At 41.7% G+C, this 20,808-nt stretch overlaps 1 protein-coding gene across 1 annotated transcript in view; it reads left to right on the plus strand.

The window, feature by feature from the left end:
* Positions 1–20,808, plus strand: part of atrn (attractin) — a 376,923-nt gene that overhangs the window by 219,083 nt on the left and 137,032 nt on the right. The window contains exons 25-26 of the mRNA XM_060840099.1: positions 3,253–3,314; positions 19,385–19,463. Of these exons, the coding sequence (XP_060696082.1) occupies positions 3,253–3,314; positions 19,385–19,463 (141 nt within the window). The remainder of the gene's footprint in view (positions 1–3,252; positions 3,315–19,384; positions 19,464–20,808) is intronic.

Below are 20,808 nucleotides of genomic sequence, written 5' to 3' on the forward strand. Positions count from 1 at the left end.
TAAGTCTTGTCACATTGTCTGAGGCTTTGATGAAGCTACTTGGAAACTGTGGGTACTTTTATTCAATTGCCTCTAATTTAACTATATAGATTGGTCTGTGGGGTGAGGGTTGTCTCATAAGAAATAAAGACAGGAGTAAGCTATTCAGCCACTTAAGCATGCTCCACAACTGAATAAGATAATGGATAATCTGACATTTCTCACATCCACGTTACTGCCCTTTCCCCATAACCCTTAATTTCCCTATTGATCAAGAATCTATCTCGCTCTTCATCACAGCTGCCTGTGGTCAGGAATTGTAAAGTCACTCAACCCTCTGAGAGAAGATGTTCCTCCTCATCTCAGTCTTAAATTGATGCCCCCTTACGGGAGATGGCCTGGACAGCAAAGTAGTACAACAAGATCTTGATCAGATGGGCCAAGGAGTGGCAGATGGTATTCAATTGAGATAAGTGTGAGGTGCTGCATTTTGGAAACACAATTACACTATTAATGGTAAGGTCCCCAGGAGTGTTGCTGAACAAATAGACCAGGTGCATTGTCCCTTGAAAGTGGAGTCGCAGATTGATAGGATAGTGAAGGCGGCGTTTGGTATGCTTTCCTTTATTGGTCAGAGCATTGAGTTTCCGAGTTGGAAGATCATGTTGCAGCTGTATAGGGCATTGGTTTGGCTAATTTTGAATGTTGTGTGCGAGTCTAGTCTTCCCCCTACAGGAAGGATGTTGTGAAACCTGAAATGGTTCAGAAAAGATGTACAAAGATGTTGCCATGGTTGGAGGTTTAGAGCATAGAGAGAGGCTGAATAGGCAGCGGCTATTTTGCCTGGAGCGTTGGAGGCTGAGGGGTGACCAGATAGAGGTTTATAAAATCATGAGGGTGTGGGATAGAATAAATAGACAAGGTCTTTTCGCTGGGGTGGGGAAGTTAGAACTAGAGGACATACATTTAGAGGGGAAAGATTTTAAAGGGTCTGAAGGGGCAACCTTTTCATGCAGACTGGGGTGCGTATGTGGAATGAGCTGCCAGAAAGGTATTGAGGAAGTGGTGGAGAATAGTTCAATTACAATATTTAAACAGCATCTGAATGGGTATACGAATACGAATGGTTTAGAGGGAGGTGTGTCAATTGCTGGTAAATGGGACGAGATTAGTTTTGGATATCTGGTTGGCATGGACTGGTTGCACTGAAGGGTCTATTTCCATGCTGTACATCTCTATGACTCTATGACTATGCCTTCTGGCCCTAGACTCCCATGAGGGAAGCATTGACTCAGCATTTACCCTGTAGAACCCCATAAATATCCCATATGTTTCAATGAGATCACCTCTCATTCTTTTTAATTCCAGTGAGTAGAGTCCCAACCTCTTTATGGAGCATTGGTTGTGAAAGAGTTAAAATTTGTGTTGGGGTACACAGTTTATCAGTATAGGAAGCAGTAAGTTCATAAAAAGGCATTGAATTTCCTGAAAGTTGCAAATGGAATTTTTGTTGCTTTCTCGAGGGCTCTGCTTTGAGAATTGTATCCTGTGCGCCTGATATTTTTCCAGCCTGTCTTATCACTACTTTTCAGTTTTCTCCCAATAGTATTCCAGGACTTTATATGGACTTCTAATGCAGTTCCTGGATGCAAGTTACAATGGGTGTCACTGTTTTCACCAAATTCATATTCTTCTAAATTACCTATCTTGTTGCAATATACTCTTGTCCACAGTGAAAGTTGTTTGATAATTGAGAGCTTATTTTTGATTGTAAGTTATAAAGCAATTGGACATGTGCACTTCTAAGTAGCAGGAGAATGCTTTAAAATCTGTTCATTTACTTAATATGGATGTTCAAGAGGTAAGATCTTTTTGTACAGTTATACTGATCGTTGGTATATTTGTTCTAATGTACTGAAGCATTTTACTCAGTTAAATCTCTTAACTATTTTCCATTCTCAAACTGTACTCTTTTGTTTTAATCATTGTAATTGGAAATGTGAAATATGGTGTGCACAATTTGCATTGAAGTCTGAATGGTGTGTGTGTGTGTGTGTGCAGGATAGACAAATATTTTCAGAATGATTGATTTAATTCTTTCATGATTGTACATCATTTTGTGCTTCAAATCATACAGTGTAGCATTTTTTATGTTGTGTATTACTGGACCTATTTGAATATTGAACAGTTCCACTTGTTTGATCAAATAGAGAGGGATCTGTTGAGGCAACTGGGAATAGAGTAGTTCTTACGGGAGAGCTGATACAGCTGCAATGGGGTGGAATATGCTAAGAATGAATTTGTGTCGTTCAATGGGAACTATTTTGAAAAGGCAGGAGATTAACATTATCACTATCTCACCATGTTACATGATTTATGACATTAACAAAATGTTGTGCAAGTATTTGAAAAGGTCAACGGATGGCTACAGGGAAACAGTGATCCATTTTGGAGAAGAAAAAAAATTGCTAAATAAAAATTTTTATTCATTTAAAAGGAAGACTCTGCCCAAGGGCTAGTGATCCTTGCTGTGGACCAACTTGCATACTGTAAATGCAGTGCACTTCCTTTTGAATGCAGCTGAACTCTCAATTGAATTGGTCAAGGGAAGGCATGTGTAATCCTCATGACTGGCAGTTGGAATGAAAAAAAAGTTAGGATGTTTCTGATTCTTTTTAATTTACTTGAGTTTGGACAGATGCAAGTTAACAATGTACAGTTGGTTTTGATATAATGCGATAGGCCCGTTTTCATGAGATATCAAATTGTGAGAAAATTCCGCAATAGGTGCGCCATGTAAACTAATGGGGCCGGAATTGCGTTATAGCCAATACGGGTAAGGAAAATTCGCTTTCTACAAATAATAATCTAAATTCTTCAATTGCATTAAAGCTAATTCGTGTTGAAGAAACGTGTTATAACAGAGCTGACTGTACCGTAGAAGCTTCAGAATTTCTTTTAACTTAAAATAATTTTTAAAATAAAAGTCTCTCTCTCCTTTCACCACTGACCAGAAGCTATATTGAAAGGAAACATTGTTGCAGTTATATCAGCAACCCAAATTCCCCTCTAGCGAGCTCAACACTAGGAATGAGATCAATGAAATTATCTTGCTTCTGACTTGTAACCCTGAAGTCTGCTCTTACTCAGAGAAAGTACACTGAATTCAATTAACAACAAAATTCATTTATGTAATATGTTTATGGCCATAATATGTTCAATGCATTTGTCAGCTTTGTTTTAAATTTCACTTGCATCCCTTTCTCTCTGTAGATTGCCTTTTCTCAGCACAGCAACTTTATGGACCTTGTGCAGTTCTTTGTCACTTTTTTCAGGTGAGTCAAAATATATATCATTTCTGAATAATAAAATCCACAGTCCAGTGGAACTCATGTAATTCAAAATGTGTACGGTTGCAATATTTCATTATTGAAGTAATATTTGTCCTTTAAAGAGCACTGTGTAAGTTCAACTGATTGCTTGGAGTTCCCAAAGCAGTACCTATTTTATCATGAGATTATGTAAATCACAGTGTTCTATTTCAAAACAATTTCAAATTGATAATCCTAGTATCATATTATATACTAATGTATTGTGTCAACATTTCACATCATATTAGTTTCTCTAAGTGGAGCTGCATTCTAACTTGCATGTGCCGATTCTCAGTGCTGTCTGTGCTCAGTGCAAACAAGAAGAGCAAAATCTTTGAATTATTATATTTCAGAGTAGATTGATTTAAACTTTGGTTGATGGGTTGCACTCACCCTGCAAGACACAAGAGTCATACTTGTAAAGCTCAAGCACGGTATTCTTTTTGTGTTATGATATTTCTTCTTTCTCTCCATTTTGCTTTTGCTACTGCAGTCTTGCTCATTGAGTCACATGTAGAAATCCAACATATATTATCTTCAATTCAGATGTATACAAGTTGGACAGCCAGCAATGTCCAAGTCCCACAAATGAATAAAAATAAAGCTGGTAGGAACTGGTGAGGCCTCTTCTGGAGTACTGAATCCAGTTCTAGTCACACTTAGAGGAATGATATTACTAAGCTGGAAAGGGTTCCGTATGCTGGGGAGAATGGAAGGTTTGAGTTGTAAGGGGAGGCTGGACAAGCTGGGACTTTTTTCACTGGAGAGTAGAAAGTTGAGGGGTGACCTTACAGAGACTTATAAAATCACAAGGGTTATAGATAGGGTGAATGGCAGGTGTCTTTCCCCTGGGGTGGGGTACTTCAAGACTATGGGGCATGAGGTGAGAGGAGAAATATTTAGAGACTTGGGGGCAGTTTTATTTTACAGACAGAGTAATTTGTTTGTGGATGGTACAGTTAGAATATTTAGAAGATATTTGTACAAGTACATGGATAAGAAATGTTTGGAGGGATATGTGCCAAGCGCAGACAGGTGAGGTTAGTTTATTCGAGGAAGGCATCCTTGCAAGAGGATTCGCAGTAGGTTAAAATCTTCGAGTAAAAAATGAGGTCTGCAGATGCTGGAGATCACAGCTGAAAATGTGTTGCTGGTCAAAGCACAGCAGGCCAGGCAGCATCTCAGGAATAGGGAATTCGACGTTTCGAGCATAAGCCCTTCATCAGGAATGAGAGAGAGTAGCCAAGCCTGCTTGGCTACTCTCTCTCATTCCTGATGAAGGGCTTATGCTCGAAACGTCGATTTCCCTATTCCTGAGATGCTGCCTGGCCTTCTGTGCTTTGACCAGCAACACATTTTCAGAGGTTAGTTTATGGTCAGCATGAGCTGGTTAGATCGAAGGGTCTGTTACCGTGCTGTATTGAGATTATGTGTCCATGCTAGGTGGCATGCACTGATTGTAACGTGAAAGATGAGAAAATTTGAATATTCATGATTTAACCAAAGCTAATAAACAGACTTACAGCTGGTTTCAATGCATTGTGACACTGTGACTTCATTCGAGTAATTTGTTTTCACATACTGCAGCGGAGTAGCAACCAGTCATGTTTTTTTCTGCAGATGTAGTCCAATAAAGTAAAGGTTTTTTGTGACTATAAGGTGGCTAAGGACTATTCTACCCCCATCTCTGAGACTTGAGTTATGTTAAAATGAGTGGGTAGACAGATCACTGTAATTCTGGATTAGTGGTGCTAGAAGAGCACAGCAGTTCAGGCAGCATCCAAGGAGCAGCTAAATCAACGTTTTGGGCAAAAGCCCTTCATCAGGATTAAAGGCAGAGAGCCTGAAGCGTGGAGAGATAAGCTAGAGGAGGGTGGGGGTGGGGAGAAAGTAGCATAGAGTACAATAGGTGAGTGGGGGAGGGGATGAAGGTGATAGGTCAGGGAGGAGAGGGTGGAGTGGATAGGTGGAAAAGGAGATAGGCAGGTAGGACAAGTCCGGACAAGTCATGGGGACAGTGCTGAGCTGTAAGTTTGGAACTAGGATGAGGTGGGGGAAGGGGAAATGAGGAAACTGTAATTGTCATGGTGATGTGTGTAAGAAGTGGTCTGTTAATGTACTGATAATTGTTCAAGGTGATATGCGATTTGGAGATTGTGAAGCAGAATGACAATAATGGCTCAGAAATGTTTAAACCACTGCTTTGGAATTGGTATGGGAATATGATAGTAGATGTCAAGAGTTCAACTCTTGTTCTTTTTGTCAAGCATCTAAAGAGACCATATGTTTGTAGGAGCAGAATTAAGCTATTCAGTCCATCGAGGTTGCTGTGCTATTCAATCATAGCTGATATGTTTGTCAACCGTACTGCCCTCCCTTCTTCCTGTAAATCTTGATGCCCTTACTCATCAAGAATCCATTTATCTCTGGATTCGACCAGATGAAAGACTCAACAAACAATCCGGGTATTTTACAATGTATAATTTCAGTTACATCACATTGTAAACTTGTACTATAAATTCTGTGTCTTACAATTGTGACCTCCACAACCATCTGATGATGGAGCGGCGCTCTGAAAGCTAGTGCTTCCAATTAAACCTGTTGCACTATAACCTGGTGTTGTGTGATTTTTAACTTTGTACACCCCAGTCCAACACCGGCATCTCCAAATTATGACTTCAATACTCTCAATGACTTTTTCTCCTTATCTCAGTTCCAAAGTGTTGTCCTTTCTCTCTTGGGCTGTGCCCTTTTGTCCGAGACACTCCTCGTAGTGGAAATATCATTTTCGGATCTATTCTATAAAGGCCTCTCGGTATTCTGCAAATTTGAATCAGGACCCCGCCCATAAAAAATCCTTTTCAATTCCATGTACCACAGACCTAGACTCCTTATCTGCTCCTTATGTAGCAAGGTCTTCATCCCTTCATCTTGTAAAACTCCTCTAAACCTCTAAAATCCTAACAATGACAGAGGCCAGGCTAACCAGCCTATAATTTCCTGTCTTCTGCCTCCTTTCTTTCTGAAACAGAATGTTCTGTTTGCCAATTTCCGGTCCTCTGGGACCCTACCTGATTGAAGTGGTTCCTGAAAGATCACCAGTGCCACCTAGAGGTCAGGGTTTTTGAAAGGTCTTGCTGTATTTACAGTCAACATTTAAAATTTAACTTTTCATCACTTCTAGAGTCATAGAGATGTACAGCATGGAAACAGACCCTTCGGTCCAATCCGTCCATGCCGACCAGATATCCCAACCCAATCTAGTCCCACCTGCCAGCACCTGGCTCATATCCCACCAAACCCTTCCTATTCATATACCCATCCAAATGCCTCTTAAATGTTGCAATTGTACTAGCCTCTTCCCCTGGCAGCTCATGCCATACACGTATCACCATTTGCCTGAAAAAGTTGCCCCTTAGGTCTCTTTTATATCTTTCCCCTCTCACCCTCAGCCGATGCCCTCTAGTTCTGGGCTCACCCACCCCAGAGAAAAGACCTTTCAGTTTATCTAGGGCCAGATCTTTCTGCATCTGAAATCTGATATTGTTAGATTGGGAGTGATCTAGAAAATTTAATACCATTACAGACTCTTCCACTGGGGATACCTCTGGTGGTGTCTCTGCCAGTGGTAGATGACTCAAAGCATCTGCATTTTCTACTCGACCTCTCGGACAGTGTTTTAACTTGTGATTATACACATTTAGCATTAGAGCCCACTGCTGAATGCATTTGAAGCTATGGGTGGTACTGCCTTGTCCTCTTTAAGCTGATCAAATAGGAGTGTGTGTGGTCTGTAATTATCACACATTTTCCCCCATAAAGGTATTGGTAGAACTCCAGATATAACCACCAATCCTCTTTTCTCTATCTGGGCTTATTTTCACCCTGCATTAGGCAAAGACCTGAATACCTCCAATATTGGGCCGTTATGCTTAGATCAGTCCTTTAATTATAGGAGGGCATATTATAGATTAGATTACTTACAGTGTGGAAACAGGCCCTTCGGCCCAACAAGTCCACACTGACCCGCCGAAGCGCAACCCACCCATACCCCTACATTTACACCTTACCTAACACTACGGGCAATTTAGCATGGCCAATTCACCTGACCCGCACATCTTTGGACTGTGGGAGGAAACCGGAGCACCCGGAGGAAACCCACGCAGACATGGGGAGAACGTGCAAACTCCACACAGTCTGTCGCCTGAGTCGGGAATTGAACCCGGGTCTCAGGCTCTGTGAGGCAGCAGTGCTAAAAACTGTGCCACTGTGCCGCCCACTAAGCAGTATGAAACCAAAAGAGAAAATGGTGGAAAATCTCAGCAGGTCTGGCAACATTTGTAAGGAGAGAAAAGAGCTGACGTTTTGAGTCCAACTGACCCTTTGTCAAAGCTAAAGAAAAGGGAGGTATTTGTACTCGGCTGAGAGAAGGTGAGTCATGGCTCCAGAAGCAAAGGTAGCAATAAAGGGGTGATAATGACAGTGCATAGAGAGATTATAGGGAGAGTAGGAGCTGTGAATGACCAAGGCTGAAGCCAGTGCTATGTGACAAAATATGTTGGGGATGGGTGAAGCAGAGACAAAATGGAAAACAGGAAAGAGTAGCAAAGGAATAAGAGGAGAGGAAAAAGGTGATGAAAGAGTGGGGAGCAAGAGAGAAAGAAAATCAAGAAATAAGAGATACAGAACAGTGAAAAAATGTAAAAAAAATTAAATGAATGAAATAAAATTACAGAGCAGAATGAAAACAGAGGAGTTGAGGTAGGATAATCAACTGAAGTTGTTGAATTCAATGTTGAGACTGGCAGGCTGTAACTTGCCTAATCGGAAGATGAGATGCTGTTCCTCCAGTTTGCGTTGAGCTTCACTGGAACATTGCAGCAGGCCAAGGACAGACATGTGGACCCATCCCCAACATATTTGTCACACAGCACTGGCTTCAGCCTTGGTCATTCACAGCTCCTAATCTCCCTATAATCTCTCTCTGCACTGTCATTATCACCTCTTTATTGCTACCTTTGCTACTGGAGCCATGACTCACCTTCTCTCAGCCTAGTATAAATACCTCCCTGGGTCAGTTACACTCAAAACATCAGCTCTTTTCTCTCCTTGCAAATGTTTCCAGACCTGCTGAGATTTTCCAGCATTTTCTTTTTTGGTTTCAGATTCCAGCATCCGCGGTAATTTGCTTTTATAAGCAGTATGAATTTGTCAGTGCATTCTACAGACTAATTGGAAACATTCCAATTGTCAAATAATGTGTACATTTCAAATTTAAAAGCTTTGGTCCATCTGGTCTAGAAAGAAAATCTCAAATCTCATTACATTTCAGGATTTTTATTTGAATTCTTGTAGCACATTAAGCAAATATTGGAACGATGTCTTCCTGTGGCATTGCCCAAGTGCCGTGATAAAGTATAAACCAAAAAGGTTGTTCCATAAGCTGGTGTCAGTCATGTCCACAAGGAGGTGCCATCTACAAGTAAATTTCACAGACTGCAAGACGTTAGGTATGAGCAGTGGAAATAAGTGCTCCTGAAATGAGAGAGACCTCTGTTTTCCCAGGTGAAGGCTTTATGACAAATACATCAAAAGAAGTCTTCCTTTTCATGGAGCTGTCATTTTTCAGTAGGTGCAGGCGAGTAATGGGACTTAGTGAACTGGTTTGGTGTCAGCTGTGACAAACTGCTTTCATTTATGCAAGCCTATGTGGTGTTTAAAAGAACGGTGTTTTCATTTAAAGCTGTCTGTATCCACTTCAGTCCGTAGTTTGCAGGTGACAGAAAATTATTTTGCTTGGGAGCGAAAACACCAAATAAGAGATGCTTCTTGAGTAATCATCTTGTGATGCAAGATTGAATGGCATCTCAAGATGGTTGAAACTGTCTGAGCAAGAGTAGTCTCGTGTCTGTAACACCACCCCATGGCTCAACACGCAGATTGCTTTTACTAATGTCGACTTGTACTTTTTTCAGCTAGTTTGATCAGGTTTGAGAATTTTAAGACGCATTACTTGTGTAAATCTCTTTGTGTTTCAGCGTGCTCTGTTTTGATCCAATATTCATGTTCTTGCGAAAAGTAAATGAACAGTACAAAATAGGTTAACATTGCTGTCTCTCCTTTCAGAAGACACACCAGTGTTTTAGACCTGAGAGAGCTAAAGCTTTTGAAGAGACATGATGCATTAATTAATAGTTTTCATTCCCGATGAATGCTGGGAGACAGCTTAACGTTTTGGTTGCAAGTCTGTGTATGATGACAACTTTGCAGCCCTGCCGTTTTGCTTGTGACAAGTGTTACCTATCAGCAGTATTAGCCAGGATGCATTAATTTGAGTAATGTCATGGCAGACTTTGGGAGCATTTTATCAATGTGGCCTGACTTGTGGGCTAAGAGTAACATCATTTACTTCCATTGCCCATTTCTGTTGATAGATCTCACTTAATTGTAGGAGGAATTGCAGAATGAAACAAGTGCAACATATATTCAAGTATGGATTTGGTATGAGTTGGAAGGGCACTTGGAGTGATGGTGTTTCCATTACCTAATTATTTGTGCCCTTGTTGATAAGTTTAGAATTTTTAACAAATGTCTTCACTCTCTCTGCTGCCAGTTCCTTTAGGACTATGGGCTGGGTGCTGGCAGGTGGGACTAGATTGGGTTGGGATATCTGGTCAGCATGGATGGGTTGGACCGAAGGGTCTGTTTCCATGCTGTACATCTCTATGACTCTAAGATGTCAGGCCCTGGGAACTTGTCTGCCTTTAATTACAATAGTTTGCCGAGTACTTTTTCCTGGTGATCGTGTTCGTTTTAAATTCATCCCTTTTCTTTTACTCTGAATCCCACCTAAAAGGGGCATGAAATGTCCTTGGCAAGTAGGATTAAGGAGAATCCCATGGCAAATTGCATGTATGTCCTGAGCGAGAGGGTAGTTACGGAAAGGCTAGGTCCACTCAAGGGCAAAGGAAGGAATTTTAGCAAGGAGCCAAAGGAAGTGGGTGAGGGTCTGAATGAGTGCTTAGCATTGCTACTCACTAAGGAAAAGGACTTGCATTATGGTTATATTCATGTTCTAGGGCATGTTGCTATGAGAAAGACGTCGTGTTGGGTGTGTCACAGTCATCGAGATGTACAACATGGAAATAGACCCTTCAGTCCAACTCGTCCATGCCGACAAGATGTCCCAACCTAATCTCATCCCATTTGCCAGCACTTGGCCCATATCCCTCCAAACCCTTTTTATTCGTATACCCATCCAGATGCCTCTTAAATTGTACCAGCATCCACCACTACCTCTGGCAGTTCACTCCATGCAAGCACCACGCTCTGCATGAAAAGTTGCCCTTTAGGTCCCTGTCATATCTTGCCCCTCTCACCCTAAACCTATGCCCTCTAGTTCTGGATTCCCCCACCCCAGGGAAGAGACTTTGTCTATTTATCTTATCCATGTCCCTCATGATTTTATAAACCTTTGAGGTTACTCCTCAGCCTTCGCCCCTCCAGGGAAATCAGTCCCAGTCTATTCAGCCTCTTCTGATAGCTCAAATCCTCCAACTCTGGCAACTTCCTTGTAAATCTTTTCTGAACCCTTTCAAGTTTCACATCATACTTCTGATAGGAAGGAGACCAGAATTGCACGCAATATTCCAACAGTGGCCTAACCAATGTCCTGTACATACGCAACATGACCTCCCAACTCCTGTATTCAATACATTGACCAATAAAGGAAAGCATGCCAAATGCCACCTTCACTATCCTATCTACCTGCGACTCCACTTTCAAGGAGCTATGAACCTATACTTCCAGGTCTCTTTGTTCAGCAACACTCCCTAGGACCTTACCATTAAGTGTCTAAGTTCTGAAAGGTTGGGCACACTTATATACTTTTGACACTCCAGTGAAAATAATCAAAGTATATAAATTTGAGTGGTGTGGATAATGGCTGTCTTTATCCCGGGGGGGAAATACAAATACTAAGGAGCAGAGTATTTAGGATGAGGTGGGGGATGTTTAAAGGAGATATAAGACAAGTTCTTATGCAGATGGTGGTGGGTGCCTTGGAGCATACCATCAGTGATGGTGATACAAGCAGATACAACATCAATATTTAAGAGGCATTTAGATAGACACATGAACAGACAGAGCATAGAGGGATATGAATCATATGCAGGTAGATGGGAATAATTTGGAATTATGGATTGAAAGGCCTGTTCCTCTGCTGAATTGTACTATGTTCTATAACCTCTGCAATATGACTATGTTACTATTGGCATGGTTTCAGTGTCTTTCACCATAAAAACTGAATCACAGTGTTGATTGTGTCTCTGCCATCCGTGTTTCTCCCCAGTTTCATTGTCTAAGGGATCAGCATTCACTTTCGCTACTCTTTCTCTTTATACATTTATAGAAGCTTCTACTTTAGAATTTCATGTTTTGTAATGAAGCCTTGTTCTTTTATTACTTTTTAGTAATCCATTATTGATCTTTAAAAGTTTTTCAATCCTCTGGCCTGCCACTGACCTTTGCAATATGATATGACTTAGTTTTCTCCCCCGTACAGAGGCTGTCTGACTCTAGTTGCCATTGAGAAGATGGTGATTAGCTGCCTTTTTGAACCCTTGCAGTCTAGTTTTTCTCTTACATTAAGTATGTAAGTTAGCCCGCTGAGCTGGAAAATTTGTTTTCAGATGTTTTGTCACCATACTAAGAAACATCATCAGTGAGAGTCTCTGGCAAACCCAAACAAGCAGACACAACACAACCTAAAACTACGGTCACTTTACCTAACATCAAAGACATATCAGATATGACCTCCAGACTACGCAGACCCCTTGGTATCATGGTAGCCTGCAAACCTACCAACACACTTAAACAGCAACTAATGAAATAGAAGGAACCATCAGATACTACCGTCAAATCTAACGTCATTTACAAGATACCATGCAAGAACTGTAAAAAACATACATTGGACAAACAAACAGGAAACATGCCACCAGGATACATGAACACCAACTAGCCACCAAAATACACAACCCACTATCACTAGTTTCCGTACATACAGACAAAGAGGCACACCACTTTGACTCGGACAGCACACACATCCTAGGACAGGTGAAACAAAAGGCACGCAAGAGAATTCTTCGAGGCATGGCATTCTCACCAGAACTCCATCAATAAACACATTGATTTTAGATCCTATCTACCTTCCCTTGATAAAAAGAGCCAGAAATAACATCACCCACCTTAAGAAACCAAGACCGAGAGAGAGAGAGGTGGGACAGGCCACCAGTGCTTCACCGGAGATTGTCACTGATGTTACCTAATATGGTGACATCTGAAAACCAACTTTCCTAACATTATTTCAACCTCATTGCTTTGCCATGAGAGCCATCTCTCCCTCTCCCCTCCCTTCCAATCTTTGTTCCTCTCTGGAATATGTTTTAGTTGGGAATAATTGAATTTCTTACGTTTCTGCCACCATTCATCTCTGGACTCCATTTTTAGAATTTCCACTTTGTTCACCAGGGTTAAATCTGTCCTCATGCCTATGTAATTATCTTTGTTTAAATCAGAACACCAAATACAGGACTCAAATTTTGTGTCCTCAAACTAAGTTTGAAATTCCAACATGCTACAATCACTGTTCTCTATGCAATCTTTTTTGATGTGATTATAGATTAATCCCCATATCATTACATGACACTAAATTCAGAACAGCCTGCTCTTTGGTTCATTCCACAACATATTGCTCCAAGAAACAATCTCCATTTCACTCTGTGAACTATCTATTGAGTCGAGTGTGTGGCTGGAAAAGCACAGCAGGTCAGGCAGCATCCGAGGAGCAGGAGAATCATCGTTTCGGGCAAAAGCCCTCCATCAGGGTTGAGGCTTATGAGCCAAGGGGGGGTGGAGAGATAAATGGGAGGGAGATGAGGCTGGGGGGTGGGGAGATAGCTGGGAGTGCGATAGGTAGAAGACAGTGAGGGTAATGGATAGGTTGGAGAGGAGGGTTGGATGGCTGGGTGGGAAGGACAATGGAGAGGTAGTACAGGTTATGAGGGTGGTGCTGAGTTGGAAGTTTGGATCTGGGATAAGGTGGGGGGAGGGAGCAGAAATGAAGAAACTGGTGAAATGCACATTGGTCCCATGTGGTTGGAGGGTCCCAAGGCAAAAGATGAGGCATTCAGGTTGGATGATTAGGGTTTGGCGATGGAGGAAGCCCAGGACCTGCATGTCCTTGGTGGAGCAGGAGGGAGAGTTCACGTGTTCGGGGTAGTGGGGTTGGTTGATGAGGATGTCCCGGAGATGTTCTCTGAAGCATTCTGCAAGTAGACGTCCTGTCTCCCCAATATAGAAGAGACTGCATCGGGAGCAACGGATACAGTAAGTCGAAGTGCAGGTTAAACTCTGATGGATGAGGAAGGCTCCTTTGGGGCCTTGGACGGAGGTGAGGGAGGAGGTGTGGGTGCAGGTTGTGCGATTCCTGTGGTAGTGGCAGAGGGGAGGGTGGGTTTGTCAGTGGGATATGGACCTGACGAGAGTCTGGAGGGAATGGTCTTTACGGAATACGATAAGGATGGGGAGTGAAATATATCTCTGGTGGTGGAAATTGCGGATGATGATGCGATGTATATGGGGGTTTGTGGGGTGGAAAATGAGGACCGGGAGGGTTCTGTCCTTGATGCAGTTGGAGGGATGGGGTTCGAGGGCAGAGGTGCAGAAAGTGGATGAGATGTGCTGGAGGGCCTCATCGATGACGTGGGAAGGAAAATTGTGGTCATTGAAGGAGGGGAGACCATCTGGTGTGTTTTGTGGTGAGCTGGTCCTCTTGGGAGCAGATGAGGCAGAACTCTCTGTTGAGGCTACCCTTGCTAATTTGACTAATCTTATCTACGTCCATATTAAAATCGTCCATGTTGTACTTTTCTTGCAAGCCCCTTATACACATTCCTTAATTACATTGGTTCTACTGTGGATCTACTATTTATGGGACTGACTGATATCATTTCTCACTCAAAGCATTGATCTCTTTCTTTCCTAACAAAGCTGCAGCATTTCCTTCCTTTCTCTACGTCTTTCTGATTCAATGAGCATCCTTCGATATTCTTAAACCTTGTCTCCCTGAAACCATGCCTCAGTAAAACCACCAGATCATACCCATTTGTCTCTGTTTGTTAACTCAAATTAATTTTGCTTAGATTGTTACGCACCTTCACATACAAAGACTTTGTTTATTCTGCTGTTATCCCATTTTTTGTATGATTCCTTGCTCCAGTATGATGTGCATATGCTTTGTCCCTTCCTTTCATTTTCTCAGAACTATCAGGCTTATCACTAACATGTGCTTCATCCTTCCTGAGTTTTGTTTTGTTTTGTTGATTTTCCATGCAGCTGAATTCTCCCTCTACCCTACTACTAGTATTGATGGCTTATGATCAGTTTGCTCAATTTTCCCTTTGAACCCCACTCTCATCCACATAGGGGGCAAGAATCTTGAACCTGTTGGAAAAGGACGGGAGTGGAGGATCTTGAGGGATTACTGCCTGGATCCTTCTACTTGCCTTTTCATAGTCAGAGCCTCCTGTCCTTGACCACTGACCAAATTTAAGATAGTTGATGGGGTGTGATTGCTTCTTGCACCATTGTGCCCAGGCAACTTAACCCCTTATTTCTCCATCCATCACAAAAACAACAAAAAACACTCGCTGGTATGTCACAGCATCCGAACCTCAGACTGCAGCTCATGAACTCTGAGCCCAAATTCCTGGAGCAACCAACATTGTTACGGATGTGGTCATGATGAACCACAACCGGCAGTGACATATCACCTGGCTCTGCATCTCTATTTATTAATTAGTTTTTCAATTTATGTTTTTCAGTTTACTACTGATTTTTAGCTTTCAACCTCTAAGTGTTACTCCTATTTAGCCGTTTAACCTAAAAGCAAATCCGAATAGGTAGGAGTAAAAATGTTCTCTGACCAGTCGCTTAGGTTTGCCATTTGTGATTTTACGGATCTGTGAAGGTGGCTGTATTGGATCATCCACGCGACACCTTTTGCCTCAGATTGTCATGAGTGCCTTATCTTGCCTTAATCTTTTACACTGATTTGCTAAGCTCCCCCATCATTGAAGATTGAGATAGTTGGGGAGCCGTCTTCTCCTATATGTTGTTTAACTGTCTACCAGCATTCACAATTGTTTGTAGCAGGGCTGCAAGGCTTGTATGGAATTACTAAGCCCCGTGAAGGCAGGTAACTAACAATCAAGTATTTTGCTATTCACAAAGTGCATACTCATTAGCCGTGAAAGTGTAATAATTTGGATAATATATTCAAACATTATAATTTGATTGGTTAGTATAATCCGATGTACAAGGTTTGAATATGATAGGATGATAAAATCATATCTACTAACTTGGACTGTAAAGTAGAATGAGTACCATTGGATAGAAACAACTGCATAAATGTGTAACCTTAGTGGAAACCTGTTATCTCAATAATGCAAATCATCTTGTAACAATTTGGAGAGTTGTGCACCATCGTTTAGGACACCTTCTATGTAAACACCAATAAATGCTTTGACAAAGGAAATAAGTCTCTTGTGATCTTTGTGGAATCAAAGAGTTAAAAATATTCACTTTCACCCTGTTTATCACTTGCTGTATATGCTGTTTTGCACATGGGAAATTCTGTTATTACAATTTCACCAGGTTGACGACACATTTTCAGGTATTCCTGGCATATCCTCTTATCGCATCTCTACTATTAACATCAAGCTAATGGATCAACGCTGGTTCAATGAGTATAAGGGGACTTGTTTTGTGATTGCCCATTGTGCTGGAATACAATTCAATTGTTGCTGATGGCACACATTGCCTCATGGATGCCATTCTTGGGTTTTAAGATTTCTTTTAGATTAGATTGCTTACAGTGTAGAAACAGGCCCTTCGGCCCAACAAGTCCACACCGACCCGCCGAAGCGCAACCCATCCATACCCCTACATTTACCCCTAACACTACGGGCAATTTAGTATGGCCAATTCACCTGATCCGCACATCTTTGTGACTGTGGGAGGAAACCGGAGCACCCGGAGGAAATCCACGCAGACACGGGGAGAACGTGCAAACTCCACACAGTCAGTCGCCTGAGGCAGGAATTGAACCCAGGTCTCTGCCGCTGTGAGGCAGCAGTGCTAACCACTGTGCCATCGTGCCGCCCACATCCACTGGATCTGTTCGAAGTCTGTCCCACTTAGCACTGTGACATCAAAATGTAAAAAAGTAGGAACAGGAATAGGCCGTTTGGCATTCAGGCCTGCTCCTCCATTCAGTGTGGTGATAATAACTCGTTGTGCAACTCACTACTCTGTTTCTGTGATTTTCCCTCTTTGTAATCCCTCTAATCCTAAGAGCTTTATCTAACTTCAATGGTGGGAAAGATGCTGGAGTCAATTATAAAGGATGAAATTACAACACATCTGGATAGCAGTAATAGGATACGTCAGAGTCAGATTTATGAAGGGGAAATCATGCTTGACTAATCTTTTGGAATTTTTTGAGGATGTAACTCTGAAGATGGACAAGGGAGATCCAGTGGATGTAGTGTGTCTGGACTTTCAGAAACACTTTGATAAAGCTCCACATAGGAGGTTAGTGAGCAAAATGAGGACGCATGGTATTGGGGGCAAAGTACTGACTTGGATTGAAAATTGGTTGGCTGACAGGAAACCAAGAGTAGTGATAAACGGCTCTATTTTGGAATGGCAGGCGGTGACCAGTGGGGTACCGCAGGGATCAGTGCTGGGGCTGCAGCTTTTTACAATATATGTTAATGATATAGAAGATGGTATTAATAGTAACATTAGGAAATTTGCTGATGATACAAAGCTGGGTGACAGAGTGAAATGTGAGGAGGATGATCGGAGATTACAGGGTGACCTGGACAGGTGCATGGCAGATACAGCTTAATGTGGATAAATGTATGGTTGTCCACGTTGGTGGCAAGAACAGGAAGGCAGATTACTACCTAAGTGGAGCCAAGTTAGGTAAAGGGGCAGTATAAAGAGATCTGGGTGTTCTTGTACACCAGTCAATGAAGGCAAGCATGCAGGTACAGCAGGTAGTGAAGAAAGCTAATAGCATGCTGGCTTTCATAACAAGAGGGATTGAGTATAGAAGCAAAGAGGTTCTTCTGCAACCAAACAGGGCCCTGGTGAGACCGCACCTGGAATAGTGTGTGCAGTTCTGGTCTCCAAATTTGAGGAAAGACATTCTGGCTATTGAGGGAGTGCAGTGTAGGTTACGAGGTCAATTCCTGGAATGACGGGACCATCATCAGTTGAGCAACTGGGCTTGTATACCCTTGAGTTTAGAAGATTGAGAGGGGATCTGATTGAGATGTATAAGATTATGAAAGGATTGGACACTTTGGAGGTAGGAAACATGTTTCCGCTGATGGGTGAGTGCCAAACCAGAGGACACAGCTTAAAAATACAGGGTAGACCATTTAGGACAGAGATGAAGAGAAACGTCTTCACCCAGAGAGTGGTGGGTGTGTGCAGTGCTCTGCCCCAGAGGGCAGTGGAGGCCCAGTCTCTGGATTCGTTTAAGAAAGAGTTGGATAGAGCTCTCAAGGATTGCGGAATCAAGGGTTATCAAGACCATGATCATAATGAATGGTGGTGCAGGCTCGAAGGGCAGAATGGCCTACTCCTGCACCTATTGTCTATTGTCTAATTCTTTGAAAATATTCAATCTTAACCACTTGCAGTGGTAGAGCATTCCACAGGCTCATCATTGTATGTGTGAAAGACATTTTTCCTCATCTTCGTCCTAAATGGTCGAGCCTATATCCTTTGACTGTGACTCCTGGTTCTGCACTCCTTGGTCATCAGGAACATCCTTCCTGCATTTACTTTGTCAAGTCCTGTTAGAGTTATGTAGGTTTATGGTGTCATACGATACAATGGGGGTATTCTCAGTTTGTAGTTGGAATCTTATCTCCACAAAAACATTGCAGTGGACACTCATGGACAGATACATCTGCAGCCAGCAGATTGGTGAGGATGAGGTTAAGTATGTTTTGCCTCTAAATGCTATTCAATATGGTAGAACACTAAGTCATCAACTGAAGGTGTGATGTTCTGTGGTAATCATCATGACTTTTCCTTGTCTCTGTTTGACCTGATGCCTTGAGGCCTTTGTAGTCGATGCTGAGAATTATCATGGCAGCTCCATTCTGACTGTGCCCCTGCACCATCATTTCTGTTGGATCTACCTTGTCAGTGGGACATATAAAACTGGGATGATGGTGGTAGTGTCTGGTGCATTATCTGGAGAATATGATCCTTTGGGCATGATGATATCAGGCTGTTGCTTTACTAGTCTGAGATATCTCTCCCAATTTGACACTTGCTTCCAGATGTCGCAATGGAGGATTTTGCAGGTTGAATTTGCTGTTGTTATTTCTTGGAACGATACCAGCCGCTCCATGTGATTTCATTCCTTTTTTTGAGACTGAGACTATTTTGATTAAATAATTTGCTCGTCTATTTCAGAAGACAGCTAAGAGTTGACCACATTGCTGAGAGTCTAGAGTTACTTGTTTGCTAGACCAGGCATGGACATTAGATTCCTTTTACCTGAAGGATATTGTTGTGTTTTTATGACAATTAACAATGGTTTCATGATCATTACTAGCCAAGAATTCCAATTTTAAAACCACTTGCATTCCATCATCTGCTGTAGGTTATTCAAACATTACTTGAGTGTCTTAGTTACTTATCCTGCTGTAATACTACTCTGCTATTGGTCCCCTATTATAGGACCCCTCGTACAAACAATGCCTTTATTAAGGAACTGCTGTTGAATATCAAAATGATTGATTTTAAATGGATGTAGTTTTAAAATGTACTTGATCTTTGCTTTAAGTCGTTAAGCCATGTGGTTCAGTGCCAAAAGCTGACTTCTAGCATTAGATGAATGTTTTTCTCAGCATTGACTGTTGTTTTTGCAAAAAAATATTTTGCAGTTGTTTTCTGTCGTTACTATTGGTGGCTGCTGTGGTGTGGAAGATTAAACAGAGCTGCTGGGCATCAAGGCGGAGAGAGGTAAGCTTGTGTTCACGGAAATATCAACTGACTACCCTCACCCCATCACCACTCGACTATATCTTCATATTTGTGCTTACTGACAGGCTAACTTGGTACCTAATCTTGTATTATTTTGCTGCATTATTTGTGCCGCATGATTTTGTGGCCACTGTAACAAAGAAAAACAAATCTGCAAAACTAAATTTTTTTAGGGTTAAACCTTATGAGTCCTCTGGGCATGTGTGGTTTTGTGAACGTGAAATGATGTAATTAACAGCATAAAACCGATGCCAACTTGTTTCAGTAGTCCATTAATGAAGGCACAGATACTTAATAACGATGCAATATTTGAATCATAGATTGATATGTTAAGTTGGGAACACAGTACAACAAGTGGATTTTGTAGAATGTGCAATATAGAATGTATGGAATGAGAAGCATTTAAATATTGTTGCCTTTTCTAAAGGCTGAAGCTTATATTTGAGTATAGTTTCATTTGGTATTGCAACATTCATGTCTTTGCCCAAGTACACTACCTTCAGATGTAAATCAAAATGACAATTGGGATATTTGATCATAGAGACCATGATGGATCATTCTATTAATCCTCACATGATGCCTGCTGGATACTTCATGTCAGGGTAGTGGTATTTGTCTTTATTCTAAACAATTAACATTCTAGCCAACAGTTAATATTTTGTGAAAATGAAAGAACTCGACAGGAAAAGTAGCCCACCCATAATTAACAAAATATTGAAGGAATGGGAAATGCATGGTAGGTGCAGTATAACATAGTTAAATGTAAACAATTGCATTTTCGTAGGAAAAACAAAATAGTAGAAAATTGTTTAAATGTTAGATTAGGAAATGCTGATATTTCAAAGTGACCTGGGTATCTTTGTACATTGGTCATTCTGGCTTTTGAGGGAGTGCAGCGTAGGTTCACGAGGTCAATTCCTGGAATGGCGGGACTATCTTATGTTGAAAGATTGGAGCGACTGGGCTTGTATACCTTTCAGTTTAGAAGACTGAGAGGGGATCTGATTGAGACGTATAAGATTATTAAAGAATTGGACACTCTGGAGGCAGGAAACATGTTTCCGCTGATGGGTGAGTGCCGAACCAGAGGACACAGCTTAAAAATACGGGGTAGGCCATTTAGGACAGAGATGAGGAGAAACTTCTTCACCCAGAGAGTGGTGGCTGTGTGGAATGCTCTGCCCCAGAGGGCAGTGGAGGCCCAGTCACTGGATTTGTTTAAGAAAGAGTTGGGTATAGAGCCCTCAAGGATCATGGAATCAAGAGTTATGGAGATAAGACAGGAACAGGATACTAATTGAGGATGATCAGACATAATCATAAT

The sequence above is a fragment of the Hemiscyllium ocellatum genome, chromosome 1, assembly GCF_020745735.1.
Source record: "Hemiscyllium ocellatum isolate sHemOce1 chromosome 1, sHemOce1.pat.X.cur, whole genome shotgun sequence".
Taxonomy (NCBI): domain Eukaryota; kingdom Metazoa; phylum Chordata; class Chondrichthyes; order Orectolobiformes; family Hemiscylliidae; genus Hemiscyllium; species Hemiscyllium ocellatum.